At 42.0% G+C, this 19,645-nt stretch overlaps 2 protein-coding genes across 2 annotated transcripts in view; one reads left to right on the plus strand and one right to left on the minus strand.

The window, feature by feature from the left end:
* Positions 1 to 1,325: 1,325 nt before the first annotated feature.
* LOC110520432 (G protein-coupled receptor 143-like) lies at positions 1,326 to 15,205 on the plus strand. The gene is made up of 9 exons (XM_090230203.1): positions 1,326 to 2,129; positions 5,699 to 5,808; positions 7,281 to 7,375; positions 8,572 to 8,664; positions 9,212 to 9,321; positions 11,279 to 11,387; positions 12,183 to 12,300; positions 12,461 to 12,728; positions 14,224 to 15,205. Exons 1-9 carry the CDS (start codon positions 1,871 to 1,873, stop codon positions 14,325 to 14,327), a joined length of 1,266 nt encoding a protein of 421 aa, XP_090086329.1. The 5' UTR covers positions 1,326 to 1,870; the 3' UTR covers positions 14,328 to 15,205.
* Positions 15,206 to 15,436: 231 nt separating this feature from the next.
* Positions 15,437 to 19,645, minus strand: part of LOC110520431 (F-box-like/WD repeat-containing protein TBL1X) — a 43,033-nt gene continuing 38,824 nt past the window's right edge. Inside the window, exons 11-15 of the mRNA XM_036974988.2 lie at positions 19,518 to 19,592; positions 19,284 to 19,411; positions 18,138 to 18,303; positions 17,767 to 17,868; positions 15,437 to 17,523 (exon numbers count right to left, since the gene is read on the minus strand). Coding sequence (XP_036830883.1) covers positions 17,497 to 17,523; positions 17,767 to 17,868; positions 18,138 to 18,303; positions 19,284 to 19,411; positions 19,518 to 19,592 — 498 coding nt within the window. The 3' untranslated portion in view covers positions 15,437 to 17,496. The remainder of the gene's footprint in view (positions 17,524 to 17,766; positions 17,869 to 18,137; positions 18,304 to 19,283; positions 19,412 to 19,517; positions 19,593 to 19,645) is intronic.

The following is a 19,645-nucleotide window of genomic DNA, read 5'->3' on the forward strand; positions in this document are numbered from 1 at the left end:
CTCACAGAGATTTGCAAGAGAGAGAGAAATTTGCTAGAAACCAATTTGTGCTCCCTACTTTTTCCATTTGGAGGATACAATGTTGTCTTAGAGGAAATAGACCCGAAATACTTACTTACTGCATTGTCTGGCATAGGTTCATCTTTCGTGGACAGACCATGTAAACATAAATCAAGCAACCCACCAATTACGTGAGACTTTAGTTCTGGGATTACCGAGATTATACATAAGAACCACAGGAAGCTGGTGATAGGAGGATGGCTCACAATAATGGCCGAAATGGAGGAAATGTAATGGTATCAAACACATGGAAATCATGTCCTCCCCAATTAAAGTGCCACCAGCCACCTGTGATAGGTACACTGGCATTATCAACAACTGACACTGCCCAAAGCAGATCCGCCACAATAATAAACTAATCATCCACATAAATGTGTTGATTTTTAAATACCCCAAATTTGCTACCCCTCATTGACATTATCGAGAGGCAAACACGTGACAGTGAGAAAACATGACAAGGCACTCCTTATGCGCATTCTGTGACATGCACTCTTCATGGATGCAACGAGGGGATTCTCTATCCCAAGGACAGTCCAGATGAAAACATTCTTTAAAGTTATTTTATCCACCATCAGATGACAGTAGCACTGAGAGGTTTGTTCAGAGGGAGAACGAGACAGAGAAGAGATAGAGAGAGCTCTCCAGGGGGATGCTGCAAAATCAAATAACCTACTATCAATCTATCAATCAAATGTATTTATAAAGCTCTTTTTACATCAGCAGATGTCCCAAAGTGCTATACAGAAACCCAGCCTAAAACCCCAAACAGCAAGCAATGCACATGTAGAAACACGGTGGCTAGGAAAAACTCCCTAGAAAGTCATAGGGAGAAACCTAGAGAGGAACCAGGCTCTGAGGGGTGGCCAGTCCTCTTCTGGCTGTGCCGGATGGAGATTATAAGAGTACATGGCCATTAAGGCAAAATTGTTCTTCAAGATGTTCAATTGTTCATAGATGACCAGCATGGTTGTAGAGGGTGCAACAGGTCAGTACCTCAAGAGTAAATTATGTTGATTTAATCCCTGCCGCTGTAAACCTAACAAATAAATTACTTTGTGCCTTGTCAGAGAAAGGGCATGGATTATAATAGTTTATCATTGCATAAACCTACTCAATGCCCTCTCTGTAATCAATGCAAATTCATAGCTCCTTTGTTTTGTTCCACAAATCCTTTCCGCACCTGCTTTTCTGGTTCTTAAGAGTTGGAATGCAGCAGCTCCCTACCTACTCAGGCTAAGTGGCTGTGCAGTGGGGTGTTCATAATCTATCTGCCTGGACAGTGTAGGGCCTTTGCTACTGTATTTCAACTTTCAGATGTAGCCTACCTACATTCAAACCACTCTAAATGACTGCTTATGATCACATGTTCTTGTATAATTGGGTAAATTGTTGTAGAAAATGAAAAAGTTTGCATACTGTGCATTTCATATTTTCCACCAGGACTACAGCCTCTGCTATTTATTAAAGGTGAGTCACAGTCTCTTCCTGAACACACATTGATTCACTCCTATTTTCACGTTTTCATACACTCATGATGCAATTTATACTTAATATTATAGAGGCATGGACAACTTGTTGGAATGTAACTGAACAAAGAGTAAGCCTTTTTACTCCAAATGTCAGAGCAACATTCCTTTTGTAGGCTCTTACCAATGTGTGGCAGTTAAACCCTGACTGGAAAGATTAAATAGAAGCACATGATGATTCAACCCGTGATTTTCACTAGGAGCAGCTCATACCACGACTAAATGAATGAATTTCCCTTTATTTTCTCCCCTGACACCGTAGCCTGCTTTTCTGCATCTAGTCCATGATGGCATCCCCAAGGCTGGAGACGTTCTGCTGCCCAAACAGAGACGCATCGACTGAATTTGTCATTACTTTTCAGCCCCTCTTCTTTAGCGCCATTTGCATTGGTAGCGCAGGTTTAAGTTTGGTATTTTCTATATTACAACTTTTGCCCAAACGTAGGGGTTACAGACGCCTTGGACAGTACCCTCTTCCCAAGCCAGCGTCTTCGTCGAGAATATTGTTTATCATCAGCATATGTGATATTCTGGGATGTACAGGTAAGGAAATGTCCCGTTACTTTTCATCAACACTTTCCACGTCACTGCCGATACGATGGAGAGTTTAATCAAAGCTGTAGGCGTACACCAAGTTTAGAATTGTGTCAGCCTACTTTACTCTGAACTTTTTAATTGTTCATCATAGCCTATGACAATGGAATCTACTATTGTTGCTAGTGAAACACCAGTTCGTATCAAATAAAACTTTATTTGTCACATGCGCCGAATGCAACAAGTACAACAACTTTACCGTGAAATGCTTACTTACAAGCCCTTAACCAACAGTGCAGTTCAAGAAGAAAATATTTACCAAGTAGACTAAAATTAAAAGTAACACAATAACAATAACAAATATCTCATGCAATTGGGCATATTGCTCAATTTGCTCATTTTGTAATAGCTCACAGTCTCACGTGGAAATCCACTCATGGCACGTCATGTAGCTAAGCCTAATTATGATGACGCACGAGCCAACATTTTCAAGTTGTTATAAACCATTTATGCATTGTGAAAGAATGGACTCTTACCAGTTTGTTTTCATAACGGTAATCAATTATACACAATGAAGAAAATACAGTATGTCCCACAAGCCAACCATTGGACTGCTGGCATTTAGTGTCTAAATGAGGCCATTTATAGGCCTAGCTACTATAGTAGTTTCAGTTTCTTAACATCACCTAGGCTACTGTTTGAAATTAGAATATGTGTTGGATAATTCCTTGATATAGTAAGATTAGAACTAGACTCATGTGAGAGGTGTAGTCTAGTCAGCCATCATTGCTTGAATTGTCACTGCTGACATTTTATATCCTCAAAGCCCTCTGAAATAGTCACAAAATGGACATTTGTCACACAAAATGATAGCATACTAAATCAAAGCACTTTAAGTTGAGTCATGGCCTTTACTAGAAGGTCTAGTAGAGGTAAGACACTAATGGAGAAGAAGCTGAGGACTGCTGTCCTTTTGTGAGAATGGAACTGAGGGTGTTTGATCAATTCTATTCTTCATTGCTGATATGCTGATACATATGCTGATATATTTGTTGCAATGAAAACCTATTTCATTGTCTACAGGGAAAATGACATTAGAACACAATGAATCAACACGTTACATCAATTGGTAGTGAGACATTATACATTTGACATTCTCTACCCACAAAGGTATGTCTTTCTTTGTTATTTTGCTTCTACAGAAGGTGTCAAAGAATAATGTAATTAACCTGAATAGTATGTGGTTCCAGTTTCTCCCAGCAGGGTGGTTTTCCTACTGCAAATAAAACCAACTTTAATACGTTCAACATGCCACATTTCAGCCAAAGCACACTAGAGCATCAACTACATCACGTTAAGTTCCTGTAGTACACTCACATGTTTCCAAGGCTCATGGCACAGTGCAGCAGGGCAGCGCTAAGGCCCTTATGAACCATCACCTGAGGTCTCTAGTATTTCCATTACACTTGTAACCACAATAAAAAGGATTCCATGACAGAATCACATTAACAAGGTTTGTAATAACACGAGCCAAATAACCACCAGCTTCATTATCTGTTTCCAGTGTTAATTAAAGCCAGTGAGGATTTAACTCCAGTGTAATACCCTGTAAGGTGTGTATGATGCTATGGTGATTTCCGTCCACCTTACAAAGATGACAGTTTAAAGGACAGATGTTTAAAAATCACCCTCTATTTCTATTCAGTTTCTGTGATCTGAGCCTTGTTGCATTTGTTTGACCGTTCTACTGAGTGTGTTATCAATGGAGACTCCTTTTTTATTTATTTTATTTGATTTCACCTTTATTTAACCAGGTAGGCTAGTTGAGAACAAGTTCTCATTTGCAACTGCGACCTGGCCAAGATAAAGCATAGCAGTGTGAACAGACAACACAGAGTTACACATGGAGTAAACAATTAACAAGTCAATAACACAGTAGAAAAAAAGAGAGTCTATATACATTGTGTGCAAAAGGCATGAGGAGGTAGGCGAATAGTTACAATTTTGCAGATGAACACTGGAGTGATAAATGATCAGATGGTCATGTACAGGTAGAGATATTGGTGTGCAAAAGAGCAGAAAAGTAAATAAATAAAAACAGTATGGGGATGAGGTAGGTAAAATTGGGTGGGCTATTTACCGATAGACTATGTACAGCTGCAGCGATCGGTTAGCTGCTCAGATAGCAGATGTTTGAAGTTGGTGAGGGAGATAAAAGTCTCCAACTTCAGCGATTTTTGCAATTTGTTCCAGTCACAGGCAGCAGAGAACTGGAACGAAAGGCGGCCAAATGAGGTGTTGGCTTTAGGGATGATCAGTGAGATACACCTGCTGAAGCGCGTGCTACGGGTGGGTGTTGCCATCGTGACCAGTGAACTGAGATAAGGTGGAGCTTTACCTAGCATGGACTTGTAGATGACCTGGAGCAAGTGGGTCTGGCGACAAATATGTAGCGAGGGCCAGCCGACTAGAGCATACAGGTCGCAGTGGTGGGTGGTATAAGGTGCTTTAGTAACAAAACGGATGGCACTGTGATAAACTGCATCCAGTTTGCAGAGTAGAGTGTTGGAAGCTATTTTGTAGATGACATCGCCGAAGTCGAGGATCGGTAGGATAGTCAGTTTTACTAGGGTTAGTTTGGCGGCGTGAATGAAGGAGGCTTTGTTGCGGAATAGAAAGCCGACTCTAGATTTGATTTTAGATTGGAGATGTTTGATATGAGTCTGGCAGGAGAGTTTACAGTCTAGCCAGACACCTAGGTACTTATAGATGTCCACATATTCTAGGTCGGAACCATCCAGGGTGGTGATGCTGGTCGGGCGTGCAGGTGCAGGCAGCGAACGGTTGAAAAGCATGCATTTGGTTTTACTAGCATTTAAGAGCAGTTGGAGGCCACAGAAGGAGTGTTGTATGGCATTGAAGCTCGTTTGGAGGTTAGATGGCACAGTGTCCAAGGACGGGCCAGAAGAATACAGAATGGTGTCGTCTGCGTAGAGGTGGATCAGGGAATCGCCCGCAGCGAGAGCAACATCATTGATATATACAGAGAAAAGAGTCGTCCCGAGAATTGAACCCTGTGGCACCCCCATAGAGACTGCCAGAGGACCGGACAGCATGCCCTCCGATTTGACACACTGAATTCTGTCTGCAAAGTAGTTGGTGAACCAGGCAAGGCAGTCATCAGAAAAACCGAGGCTACTGAGTCTGCCGATAAGAATATGGTGATTGACAGAGTCGAAAGCCTTGGCAAGGTCGATGAAGACGGCTGCACAGTACTGTCTTTTATAGATGGCAGTTATGATATCGTTTAGTACCTTGAGCGTGGCTGAGGTGCACCCGTGACCGGCTCGGAAACCAGATTGCACAGCGGAGAAGGTACGGTGGGATTCGAGATGGTCAGTGACCTGTTTGTTGACTTGGCTTTCGAAGACCTTAGAAAGGCAGGGCAGGATGGATATAGGTCTGTAACAGTTTGGGTCCAGGGTGTCTCCCCCTTTGAAGAGGGGGTCAGGAGCCTTATTAAACAGATCTTTATGAGACGGTCAGATGTTTTGAGATGTTGTGTTTGTCTCCTCCAGGTATCATAGTGAGGTCATCCATCTGGCTAGGCCTGCCCAACCTTGTCAGAGGGATCAACGTGGCCAACAACAGCGACGTGTGGCCAGAGGTGTTCTGCGTCGGCAGTGCAGTACGTATGATAACCATGTCTAGGACTTTTTCCTGACCATGTAACCTGACCAGGAAAAACTCCTGACCTGGCAGAAGAAGAGTTATAGCAGGTAGCCTAGAGCATTGGGCCAGTAACTGAAAGGTTGCTGGTTTGAATCCCTGAGCTGAATAGATTAGATTAAAAATCAGTCAATGTGCCCTTGAGAAAGGCCCTAATTGTTCCTTTAAGTTGCTCTCGATAAGAGCATCTACTAAATTACTAAACTGAGACAAAAAGGAGCTCAGCAAATATACAGTACTGACAGGAATGGGCTAGCAGATTGTATTTTACATTTGAAACAGTCACTTGCATGACAAAATGGTGCTTAAAGGAGTTATTGTTGTGAAGAACCATAAAATAAAACATCTCACTGGACACAGAGTGTTGAACCATCACCATTATTTAGAGAATTTGAAATTCCCTGAGTAAGTCAATTATTCTGCATGTAGCATTTAACAACGTTGATCCAGTGTTTGGGTGTTGGACACTGACACACAGCAGAGATGCCTAGATGTACTCTTAAACATGCAGAGAGACTAATATGAGATTAGTTACTAAAAAAAAAGCTATCACGTTACTTATCAAGGAGAGATTCTGCACCGTGTACAATATCCTCCTGTATGATGCTTGTTGGTTTATTTTTTTGTTGAATTTTACCCCTTTTTCTCCCCAATTTCGTGGTATCCAATTGTTAGTAGCTACTATCTTGTCTCATCGCTACAACTCCCGTACGGGCTCGGGAGAGACGAAGGCTGAAAGTCGTGCATCCTCCGAAACACAACCCAACCAAGCCTTCTTAAGCGCGCATCCAACTCGGAAGCCAGCCGCACCAATGTGTCGGAGGAAACACCGTGCACCTGGCAACCTTGGCTAGCGCGCACTGCGCCCAGCCCGACACAGGACTCGCTGGTGCGCGATGAGACAAGGATATCCCAAGCCCTCCCTAACCCGGACGACTCTAGGCCAATTGTGCGTCGGGCCGGTTACGAGGTGGTATCCAATTGTTAGTAGCTACTATCTTGTCTCATCGCTACAACTCCCGTACGGGCTCGGGAGAGACGAAGGCTGAAAGTCGTGCATCCTCCGAAACACAACCCAACCAAGCCTTCTTAAGCGCGCATCCAACTCGGAAGCCAGCCGCACCAATGTGTCGGAGGAAACACCGTGCACCTGGCAACCTTGGCTAGCGCGCACTGCGCCCAGCCCGACACAGGACTCGCTGGTGCGCGATGAGACAAGGATATCCCAAGCCCTCCCTAACCCGGACGACTCTAGGCCAATTGTGCGTCGGGCCGGTTACGACAGAGCCTGGGCGCGAACCCAGAGTCTCTGGTGGCACAGCTGGCGCTGCAGTACAGCGCCCTTAACCACTGAGCCACCCGGGAGGCCCTTGCAGTATGGTTTATATACAGTGTGTTGTTCTGATGTTTAGTCTGGTTTGTGTTCCCCAGATGTGGATCCAGCTGTTCTTCAGTGCATCCTTCTGGTGGACCTTCTGTTACGCTGTGGATGTCTTCCTTGTGGTCAAAAGATCTGCAGGAATCAGGTAGTCTATACTCTCCTCCTGCTATCAATCACATTTTACTAAATCACTTCTCTATCAAATATGTTTTCTCTCAATCAGTGGTGGCTAGTGGCACTTTAAATGGGGAGGATGGGCTCATAGTAATGGCTGGAACGGAATCAATAGAACGGAATCAAAAGAATGGTCTCAAACACATCAAACACCTGGTTTCCATGTGTTTGATATTATTCCATTCATTATGAGCCATCCTCCCCTCATGAGCCTACTCTCTGATGTGTGCTCTCATCAATATAATATCAGTAATCTCACAATATAATATAGCTGCAACTCCTCAATATAATACTCTTCTGTCTTTCCAGATGGGGAAAGTACCACAGCGACTTGTGTAGCGCAAAAACAAATATTGTGTTTAATTATTCATACTGTTCTAATGATATGCCACTTCCATTAGACAGAGAATGTGAAAATCTGCTCTTCAGTTCTGATACCACTTCTCTCTGGGCGTTACTGTGTATCTCATATGTAATCCGTGGGATATTGTGTGAAATATACTACACAGAGTGTAAAAAACATAAAGGACACCTGCTCTTTTCATGACATAGACTAACCAGGTGTATCCTGGTGAAATGTACAATCCCTTATTGATGTCACTTGTTAAATCCACTTCAATCGGTATAGATGAAGGGGAGGAGGTTAAAGGATTTTTAAGCCTTAAGATAACTGAGACATGGATTGTGTATGTGTGCCATTCAGAGGGTGAATGGGCAAGACAAAACAATAACTGCAACGCTGCTGGGTTTTTCACGCTCAACAGTTTCCCGTATGTATCAAGAAATGGTCCATCACCCAAAGGACATCCAGCCAACTGGGGGTGCAACTCAATATTAGGACGGTGTCCTTAATGTTTTGTAAATTTAGTGTATGTTTATGTGTTGAAAGCATTGCCTGGCTCATGAATCATGACTAGGGCCCTGTGTTTTAGTAAATCATGTCACATGACCTGGATTTTAACCTCTATTTTAAGCCTTTTCCAGAAATGAGAATTACACCAAAAAGGAAAACATTTTTTGTCTGAGGATGGTACTGGACCATCTGACATAAAAAATAAAATAAAAATTGAAATGAAAAAGCTTTAAATAAAGATTAAAATCCAGGTCATGTGACATAATTAACCAAAACACAGGGCCTCATGACGTGATGTCTTGTTGTTCCGTCAGTACCATCATCCTGTATCACATGATCACATGGGGTCTGGCCGTGTTGCTGTGTGTGGAGGGTGTGGCCATGCTCTACTACCCATCCATCTCCAGGTATGTCAACAGCTCTCCATTGGATGTGTCTGTGACATCAAGTTTGTGTTGTCATGAATCACATTGAAAATGTAGGCTTGTGAAGTTGTGACAACATTTACTGTACTGCTGACTGTCAAGATACTTGAAGGAACATTGTCTCAGGATCCTTGATGTTGGACCAGTTTTATGTGCATTCCAAGACTTGTGCTGTACACTGACAGTCAATAGCCCTATTGTAGTTAAAGGGATAGTTCGGGACTTTGGCAATGAGGCCCTTTATCTACTTCCCCAGAGTCAAATTAACTTAGGATTTTTATGTACTGTATCTGCGTCCAGTATGAAGGAAGTTAGATGCAATTACATGAACATTGTATCCACGAGTTCATCTGATTCTGAAAAGTAGACAAAGAGCTTCATTGCCAAAATCCTGAACTACACCTTTAAATGAGGATTGTGGTGTGCTAACCCAACATGCCTCTGTACTGCTACCTCCTGTGATCCTTCCCCCATGCCTGGAGGATACATGTAAGGTTGTGTGATGTGCAGTGCCTTTCTCGTGTTGCAGCTGTGAGAATGGCCTGCAGCATGCCATTCCTCACTACATCACTACCTACGCTCCTCTACTGCTGGTGCTTATAGTCAACCCTACGCTGTTCGCCAGGACTGTGTCTGCAGGTCAGTTCAAACTGCCCCTCTGGTGCTGGCTAGCTCTTTATGATCCAGAGCCTTGGACAGGCAAATACGTCCCAAATGGCACCCTATTCCCTATTTAGTGTACTACTTTTGACCAGGGCCCACAGGCCGCATCCACAGGCACACTCATATCAGATATTTCATACATAGATACAGTTGAAGTTGGAAGTATACATACACTTAGATTGGAGTCATTAAAACTTGTTTTTGAACCACTCCACATATTTCTTGTTAACAAGCTATAGTTTTGGCAAGTTGGCTAGGACATCTACTTTGTGCATGACACAAGTAATTTTTCCAACAATTGTTTACAGACAGATTATTTCACTTATAATTCGCTGTATCACAATTCCAGTGGGTCAGAAGTTTACATACACTAAGTGGACTGTGCCTTTAAACAGCTTGGAGAATTCCCCAAAATGATGTCATGGCTCTAGAAGCTTCTGATAGGCTAATTGACACCATTTGAGTCAATTGGAGGTGTACCTGTGGATGTATTTCAAGGCCTACCTTCAAACTCAGTGCCTCTTTGCTTGACATCATGGGAAAATCCAAATAAATCAGCCAAGACTCAGAAAAAACATTGTAGACCTCCACAAGTCTGGTTCATCCTTGGGAGCAATTTCCAAATGCCTGAAGGTACCTTGTTCATCTGTACCAACAATAGAACACAAGTATAAACACCATGGGACCACGCAGCTGTCATACCGCTCAGGAAGGAGACACATTCTGACTCCTAGAGATGAACGTACTTTGGTGCGAAAAGTGCAAATCAATCCCAGAACAACAGCAAAGGACCTTGTGAAGATGCTGGAGGAAACAGGTACAAAAGTATCTATAGCCACAGTAAAACAAGTCCTATATCGACATAACCTGAAAGGCCACTCAGAAAGGAAGAAGCCACTGCTCCAAAACTGCCATAAAAAAGACAGACTACGGTTTGCAACTGCACATGGGGACAAATATCGTACTTTTTGGAGAAAGGTCCTCTGGTCTGATGAAACAAAAATAGAACTGTTTGGCCATAATGACCATCGTTATGTTTGGAGGAAAAAGCGGGAGGCTTGCAAGCCGAAGAACACCATCCCAACCGGGAAGCACGGGGGTGGCAGCATCATGTTGTGGGGGTGCTCTGCTGCAGGAGGGACTAGAGCACTTCACAAAATAGATGGCATCATGAGGGGGGAAAATCATGTTGATATATTGAAGCAACATCTCAAGACATCAGTCAGGAAGTTAAAGCTTGGTCGCAAATGGGTCTTCGAAATGGACAATGACCCCAAGCATACTTCCAAAGTTGTGGCAAAATGACAACAAAGTCAAGGTATTGTAGTGGCCATCACAAAGCCCAGACCTCAATCCTGTAGAACATTTGTGGGCAGAACTGAAAAAGTGTGTGTGAGCAAGGAGGCCTACAAACCTGGCTCAGTTACACCTGCTCTGTCAGGAGGAATGGGCCAAAATTCACCAAACTTATTGTGGGAAGCTTGTGGAAGGCTACCCGAAAAGTTTGACCCAAGTTAAACAATTTAAAGGCAATGTTACCAAATACTAATTGAGTGTATGTAAACTTCTGACCCACTGGGAATGTGATGAAAGAAATAAAAGCTGAAATAAATAATTCTCGCTATTATTATTCTGACATTTCACATTCTTAAAATAAAGTGGTGATCCTAACTGACCAAAGACATGGAATTTTTAAAAGGATTAAATGTCAGGAATTGTGAAAAACTGAATTTAAATGTATTTGGCTAAGGTCTATGTAAAATTCTGACTTCAACTGTAAATACTAACAGCTCTATTGTATCTAAATGTAGAGTCCTACAGAGATGTGTTTAAATGGGTTCAATCTTTTATAGCTATTCTTTTTCAGGAGAAACATTCTGCGATTATTGTAAAAGCAGAAAGAAAGTGAACCGGCGTTTTTTTCTCCATTCAGTGACATCATTATTGAAGGGACGACAAGGGATCTACACAGAAAACGAGAGACGCCTGGGAACAGAGATAAAAATACGCTTCTTCAAAATCATGCTGGTCTTCTTTATTTGGCAAGAAACTTGTCTTTATCTAACAGAAAGACCAGAATAATGCATATCATTGTGGGATACATAGTATGTAGTCTATAACATTTCTCCTGTCTTCTATTGTATTGTCTTAGCCAAACAGCATACGAAACTTGATGGCAAGTAAATGGGTTATGGAGGAACCTATATTACAGGTCCTGACAGTAAAGTAAACATACATTTGATTAAGTTAAGGCAACTGTGTTTCCTGGCAATGCTGGAGAATGGCTTATGTGTGACCTTTTTTTCATAAAGTCCATGACCTTCCTCAGAGAGGCCATACTTATAATGCTGTAGTGTAAATCAATTTATTTCTACAAAGCGTTTTCCGAACATTATGGAGAGCTGCAGAGGCCCTTGAATTCTAAGATCCACGTTTCAAAATTGAAGAACTGGCACTTTTTTTTACTATACTTTTTATCAATTACTTTAAGGCTGTGTTTACACAAGCAGCCCAATTCTGATATTTATTTTCTCACTAATTGGTCTTTTGACCAATCAGATCAGCTCTGAGAAAGATCTGATGTGAAAAGATCTGATGTGATTGGTCAAAAGACCAATTAGTGGAAAAAATATCAGAATCGGTCTACCTGTGTAAATGCAGCCAGAGACCTAATTTGGCATATTGTAGCTAGCCCTTGGTGAATCTGTCTAGTCAGTAAAGGAACTTAACTCATTTTCATAATGAAAAAAAAATATTAATTATAAAAAAGTATTGACATTCAGTATGCTTTCCTGACATTAATGTACGATACCTTTATCATGATTCCCACTTTTCAGCTGGCTTCCCAACATCATCAATGAAAGCCTGCTGTTTTACCTGGAGATGCAGACAGATATAAAAGCTGGTGACTTGAAGAATATACGAAACGCAGCCCTCATCACATGGTTTATCATGGTGGGTTCACTGTCAATGCATTTACTTTATAGTAAACGATCTTGGACAGAAGTTTTCATTTGTACAGCAAACCAGTCCAGCACCAATGTTAGTGTGTTATTTTGAAGGCTCAGGTTTGTTCATATCTGAAGGTCTCTGTGTTATGTTCTACTGTTTCCAGGGCATCTTGAACCCCATGTCAGGCTTCCTCAACACGTTGGCCTTCCATGGCTGGACGGGCTTCAAAGTGGACTGCAGCCTGCAGAGGAGGAGGGAGCTGGCCTGGGACTCAGCCTCCACCTCGGCGGCTAACGTGGGGGGCTACAACCCCATCGTGGGCTCCACCCTGCTCTACCAGAGCCATGTCCAGGAGGCCAAGAACATGACAGGCAAGAACATGACAGGCAACGGGCAGCCGGCCTCCGACGCCATCAGCGTCCTATCAGAAGGTAAAGGGCATGTGTGGCTGCAGAGCGGGGAGAATGGCAATGGTAACTCCCCAGTGTATCAAGGCTGGTGAAACCTGTTGTACACATGCTGGGCATCATCATCTAACGTTACATTCTGCTGTGCATGGTGCTGCCAATAAAGCCGCACTCAGTTTGCTTCATATCATACCAGCAAGTATGGATTTGGTTTTAGATTATAAAGTTATAGATGACTTCAGACTCATAGGGAAGGGCCTCACTCACCGGGCAAATTTTTCCTTAATAAATCCAGTTTTGAAAAATATATTACTGTCAGAGATTGTCCCCCAGGACCAGCTTATATGACGTATTATAGAGGATGATGGTCTGAGCCAGGAGAAATGACCAGGGACAGAACTGTTTCTGTAGTAGTAGAATGTGTAGTAGAATTTACCTGCGATGTGCTGCTGCATCTTTTAACTCCATAATGTCAATATTTCTGCTCTCACATGGTTAAATTACAATTAAGTGAGGACAAAAATATATCACGTATTTTGGGAGAAATGTATGTTTTTGTTTATTTTTATGTTCTACTATTTAAGCAGACTTAGGCCATGATTCAATCAGATTTAGTGTTAACCCGCATTGGCAGACATCCGCATAGCAATGTTTTGCCGATGTTAGAGGTGTAACTGTGGTATGAGCAGACACATTTCAGCGGCTGCCTAGTGTGTCACAAACCACTCTCTTCCTTATTATCCCTACCGCGTTAGAAGTTCAAAATGTTGATAGGAAGTGTCGGCAAATACATGGTTTCATGTTCATTTATAGCCTATCAGACTAATCGAGGTGTAGACAATAGAAAATCACGCATTCGAGTGTTTGAACTTGTAGCGTGGAATTTGTTAGATTATAAAGTAATCTGGTTAAACTAACGCAGTTCCTCCGCCGACACAGCCAAAACAACCGCTGTGCGGGTGTCAGCAAGTTCGGATCAGATAGAATCTAGCCCTTAGTGAGATGTTTCGGTGCACAATTTCAAGATAATGTACACAGATATTTAATGTTTTTGATTAATGTTCAGGATCTGAGACAGTGAACCTGACTTTTTAATGAAAACTCCTCATGAAATAAAGAACAACTTTCAAGGCTTTAGTGTTTCTTGTTTATGAATTTGGCCCTGTATTATGACTCTCAAGGATCTTATATTTAAGTTTCGATATAGAGTTGTGTTGGAAATTTGTTTGGCTTGTTTTTTTTTTTTTGGGGGGGGGGGTTATCAAGAGGATCCAAACATATATTTTAACCCATAACACATGTAAATACAGTCTTGTCTAAACTGTTAAAAAAAATCCCAATGGTAAGAGATATGCTACTTGTATGAAGGTGTGGTACATGCCTTGAATGAAGAGAACTGCAGCAGAGGACTTGTTAATTGTAGACTCTTGGGAGTTTTGATTTGAAGTGTAAGAGAAGGGATATATATATACCCGCCTTAACTCAGTCATCTCCCCTATCCCCTATTTTGTCTTGCTAGGTTCAGAGTCTAGTACAATTGAAATCCACATTTCCACTGAGCACCGAGACTATGAGGAGATAGACGCAGATGGAGAATCGTTGGGGAGCTCTGCAAGGCACTAGCTGGAGCCACCTGCAAAACCTGCTGCCAGCCTTCACTCTCTGCACACCCCCCCCCCCCCCCCCCCCCCCATGGTTTAGTTCGCATCCCAAATGGCACCCTATTCCCTATATAGTGCAGTAATTTGACCATGGGCCATAGGGTTCTGGTCAAAAGTAGTGCACTATATAGGGAATAGGATGCCATTTGGGACGCAATGTTAGACCCTGTCCCTGATCTCTGTTGGAAAACCATGAACCCATAGACGCCCCTTTAGATAAACCAGGAGTGTTAAAAATGGTCTGTCTACCTGTACCATTTCAGTTATTTTTCTCTTTAGGATTGCCATTTCATTGCTACTGTAGCATAGTTAAAGGTTTGTTATCACAGAACAACATGACACACTTGGCCGTTCGTCTGCTTCTCATATCTCTGGTGTCCACATATGACAGGCCCCAAAGGGTTTGCCAGTTAATTTGCCTCAGCACGGAACACACAGCCCTCCTAATCACCATTGGCGTTACGTTACTGAACCATCAACTGTACAGTAATGGAATAGTCCTCAAGGCTACCTCACGGTGTCTCATTTTCAATTCAGATAAGAAATGTCAGGTTTGTACTATTGACTATTGGTGAACCTAGAGGCTGCCTTTTAAAAATGTGCCTTAATTACTCCAGAAGCATGTATTCAATTCAGCACATCAGCAGACCCAGTGTACTGTACGTATGCATGTATGACTTGTGTACATAAGAAGCCCCCAAAAGCATAAACGAATGGGAATATATCTCTACCTGAGATGTTGTTTATAGGTAAATGATTTGTAGATAGGGTTTTGAACGTTACATTGTTAACCTTGTACTTTGGTTCTATTTTATACAGTATTAAACATTGCGCAATGAAGTTTTGTGATAGTGTTATCTTTAACCCAAGTTGAAGGAGGGTAAGAATTTTGTAATTTCTTTCAAGTTTGATGTGTCATGAGTTAAATGATCACATGAAGTATCTGATAAAGTGCTACACTGACACTAAATATCTACCTCTCCATATACACATTATCATAATGCTATGCATTCTGCCGCGTGAGCCACGTTTAAAGGGAAACGACAAGAACCCAACAATACAAGGAAAGGCTTTTCTAATATCAAAATAGAGTGCTTTATTTGAGACATAATGTGATTTCATTGTTTAGTCTTGGAAACAGATGACCATACCCTAGACTGGGTGGGGGAGAGTGATCGCTGTCAGTCACAGCATATTATTCCACACTGGGCTTCTCAGCATGCCAAGATGGCCACCAACCACAGTCCGATTCTCAGTCTGACACAGACAATAATGGCTCTCAGCAGCAACAAAAAATAAGTCAGACAATGAACCTTCCATCAATCAACGCCCGATTATGCCGTAAAAATAACAAGAAATAAAAATGCTGGTCTTCCCCTTTCATCACAAACCCAAACAAAAGCTGATCCTACCTTCTGAAAAAGTGCACTTCACACATTGCTCTTAAAATGATCTTGACTGAAAGAGAGAAAAGGGACAAACAGGCATTGTCAGTTTGTTAGTTCGAAGAGACAGATATCACGTTAGACCATGGTAAGTACAAGTATACATACAGCACACAACGGGCCAGTTCGTTTGGCATGGCCCGGTGCCCTGGGTGATTTCACTTAAGTACCAATTGAGAGGTCTAAAATGTTCAACGGGCCATGAAAAACGAACTTCCCCATTTAAAGCTAAACCCATTATACAGGTATCTCAAATCAGAAGTCAAATCTGACCTATTAGATCAGGCAGTGGAGACATCAGGACCTCCACTGAATTCAACCAATCACAGCTTAGAAGCTACAGCAGGACTTTCGCTTGACCAATCAGATTGATCGGTCAGTGTAACCTGGGTTTACGTCAGATAGCTTGCGGTGCCAAACAGAGGAGTACTGTTAGAAAATATCAATAGATGACTAGTGATGACAGTTTGCTACTAAAGCAACATTGAGACAACACAATTAAAACGTTCACAGCCTCCTCTCCTCCTGGTCTTTCCTGGTCAGTCATCATGTTCTCTGTCTGTTCTGATCTCCATTTCATTGGTTGTCATTAGGACTGAATACAGACTAAATTCACTGACACGTCTTGTGAAATGACTACAGTCCACCTCAGCGCCACCTGACTTGACAAACCAACCGGATGCACACATAACTGGTAGAATGAACATACATGGTGAAAAAATTATTCTGACATGCTTTAAATGTAATCAGGGTCTTGTAACTGAGTATCAGCAAAGAAAAGGGGCAATATCTCTAGCCAGTATTGAGCGTCTAGAGGATGACGCCAAAGTGTAATGTAAATAAACATATATACGCAGTATATAAGTCTGTGTATTCATCTAATTTACATATCTTTACATTCATAAAATTTACATCCAGAAGGGAGAATACTTATAAACCACTTTATGCATCTTGTAAAGATGTCCACAAAAATATTTTTTTTCTTCCTCATGTGAATTAAAACATCATTAAAAGTTAGTTTTTTCTTCATTGAAATGGTGTTATTAAATGTGAGAACAGAACTACCTCATAGCAACGCCTTGTGTTACTCTGACTTTCAAAAGTCCATTTGAGAAAAATTTGCAAGAAGAGCTCTTGAAACAGAAACCATTTCCCACTCAGGACAACTTAAACATCACATTTGAGGAGGCCAGTGCAGCACTAACAATGTCACTCTCCTCATGTCTCCCACATTGTTTCTCAACTCAGGACACCATAGGGTTAACATGTGCTTAGATACATTCTAAAACACAACCTTTCTCTCACAATATGACCCCAAACACCCAAACCTCAGCAAACCTTCCTCATGATTCAGGCCCTAGTTAAATAACAGCAGGGGTAGGTGGTCATTTCACTTCCTCTTTAGGCACCTTTTAAAGCATGGCTGAACAACTATTATTAGATTTAGTTCAGTCCTGTGGATGAATTAACCCAGCAGATTTTCTTTGTGGTCTCAAACAAGAGACACAAATCCATTGAGTAGGTTGTAATAGTTAGAACAAGTATTTTGTTGGTCTCCTGTGTCCACTCTGAGGTTGTCCTCCACATTGCCAGGCCTGCTCTGAACCATTAGAGTGTGTTTGCTGATGGCAGAAGGCATTTTTTCTGCACATTCCAGGGTCCATCTTCAAAATCACTGGCAGGATGCTATTTTCGGAGCTCAAGAACACATACCTGGAGGGCAAAGATAGCATGATTAATAATACATATTATGCTTCAGAATATTTTGGTTTCTCCCCATGCACTTCTGAAAGCATTGGTCCTGAGACTAAAGCATTAAGGTCTTTTATTTTTATCACTTTGGTTTAACATACAAAAATGAGTGGTAGTAGTACATGCATAAATGAAAAAAATAAAAACACATCAATACAAATTATATACATTTTAAAACACAAATCATAATCGTATCAAACATACCGATCCATCTGAAGCGCTAGCACCAACTTTGTCTCCTGTGCTGTTCCAGCACACCTCAAAAATCCCTCCAGTCCCCCTGTAGCTATGCACCAAGGCTCCAGACTGCAACCACAACACAACCACATTACCACCAACTCTGGTGAGGACTGCTTGAGGACCATAGTTGCCTGCTTGACCTAACAACAACGTCACAGCCTGTATTAAACATAGGGCCAGGTGTTTTATCTGACCATAGGACCTACTAACTAACTGTTATAAGATGCTATAACCTGTTACAATCTGTTATAAACTGTTACAATCTGTTATAAACTGCTAAAAGCTGTTACATATTATAAACTGTTAACTGAGTTATAACCTCCAGCGTGACTCACCATGGTGTTCCAGATGTGTACACACTTGTCGAAGGAGCCGCTGGCCAGGTGCTTCCCGTCGGGGCTGAAGGCCACACTGTAAACAGGCTCCTGGTGTTTGGTGAGGGTGTGGATACACACACCTCGCTCCACGTCCCACAGACGCACCGTCGAGTCAAACGAGGCACTGAGGGGTAGGACAGAGCACATGGTCAGTTCTCCATCTATCTGCTAAATGAAAATACGTACTGTAACTGAAATACATGAAAACTCAAACTTTGTTCATACCAACAAGCCATTACTGATCTTTCAGTACTAATGGTAATTTACAGGGTTTGACAGGAGAGTTAACACCTTTATAACAAAGTAGCAACCAAGTCGTTTCTCCAGGTTCAGGTTGTCAACAACACTACATAGAAAGAAGGATATGAAATGTAAGAAATATGTCAATAAGTTGGCTTTGGTGCTCGATGCAAACTCTAATTCAAAATGCTGATCCACAAAGCCAAAACGAGATGTGTGATGTTGTAGAATCGGTGAGAACATCTGTCACCACAAAAGGAGAGCATGTGATGGATGAGAGCATGTGATGGATGAGAGCATGTGATGGATGAGAGCATGTGATGGATGAGAGCATGTGTTAATGAAAAGAGGAGCTGACATTCATTAACACTTTCTCATCAAAATGGTATTATTAGATAGTGTAAGCCAAGTCTTCTGGGGCTGCCCCTGGCTAGATTGCAAATCTCACTTTACAAGGACACAGGAAAATATTGTGAGATTAAAACTAAATTAATAAACAGAAGTTGGGAAAGAACCAATTAAATCACATGATCAGACATGAGCTGTATCTTGGTGTACAATACCACATTTACCTCAGATTACTATCAAGTTCCTAACAAGTCATAGCAGTAATGGCAGTTTTACATCCAGAGTGAAATATACGCCCATCCCAGGGGATTTCAGAAGAGGTTGTAAATGCCTGTGGTATTTGAACTGTAACATTTACATATGGAAGCATTGGCTTGATGTCCCTGATCCACTGACAGTTACTAGCCCTGAGAGAATGTCTGGGACACTTCCTGACAAGAGACCACTTCACTGTCCATTCTCAACTCATCACAACGCTGTCCCAGAACAAGTCTAGGTGCTGTGAGTGTGTCCCACCTAGCCAGCATGATGTTGAAGTTGGGGTTGCTAGTGCCGGGGCCGGTAGGGCTCCACTTGATAGTGTAGATCTCCTTACTGTGGGCCTGGAGGTCATGGACCCACGAGTCCTGCTTCATACTCCAGATCTGGGAAAGAGAACAGCACTGTGTAATCATTACATTATTATATTGACATATGGAGATCATGGTCATGTGTCCAAAATCTTGGCTGAAGTAGAAGTGCTGGCCTTACCTTTAAAGTCATGTCATCAGAGCAGGAGGCTAGTAACATCCCTGACGGGTCCCACTTGATAGCATTGACTTCATTCTGAAAAACACATGGGAAGACAGACATGTAGACTTGTAGAGGACCAATAAGAC

This window comes from Oncorhynchus mykiss, chromosome 3, assembly GCF_057628025.1.
Source record: "Oncorhynchus mykiss isolate SJ-2025 chromosome 3, ASM5762802v1, whole genome shotgun sequence".
NCBI classification, from domain to species: Eukaryota; Metazoa; Chordata; class Actinopteri; order Salmoniformes; family Salmonidae; genus Oncorhynchus; species Oncorhynchus mykiss.

Coding starts and splice junctions, on each gene's coding strand:
- LOC110520432 (XM_090230203.1), top strand. CDS start 1,871: ATGATGGCATCCCCAAGGCTGGAGACGTTCTGCTGCCCAAACAGAGAC. Junction 7,376..8,571: donor AAAAGATCTGCAGGAATCAG/GTAGTCTATACT, acceptor TTGTTCCGTCAG/TACCATCATCCTGTATCACA. Junction 9,322..11,278: donor CGCCAGGACTGTGTCTGCAG/GTCAGTTCAAAC, acceptor TTCTCCATTCAG/TGACATCATTATTGAAGGGA.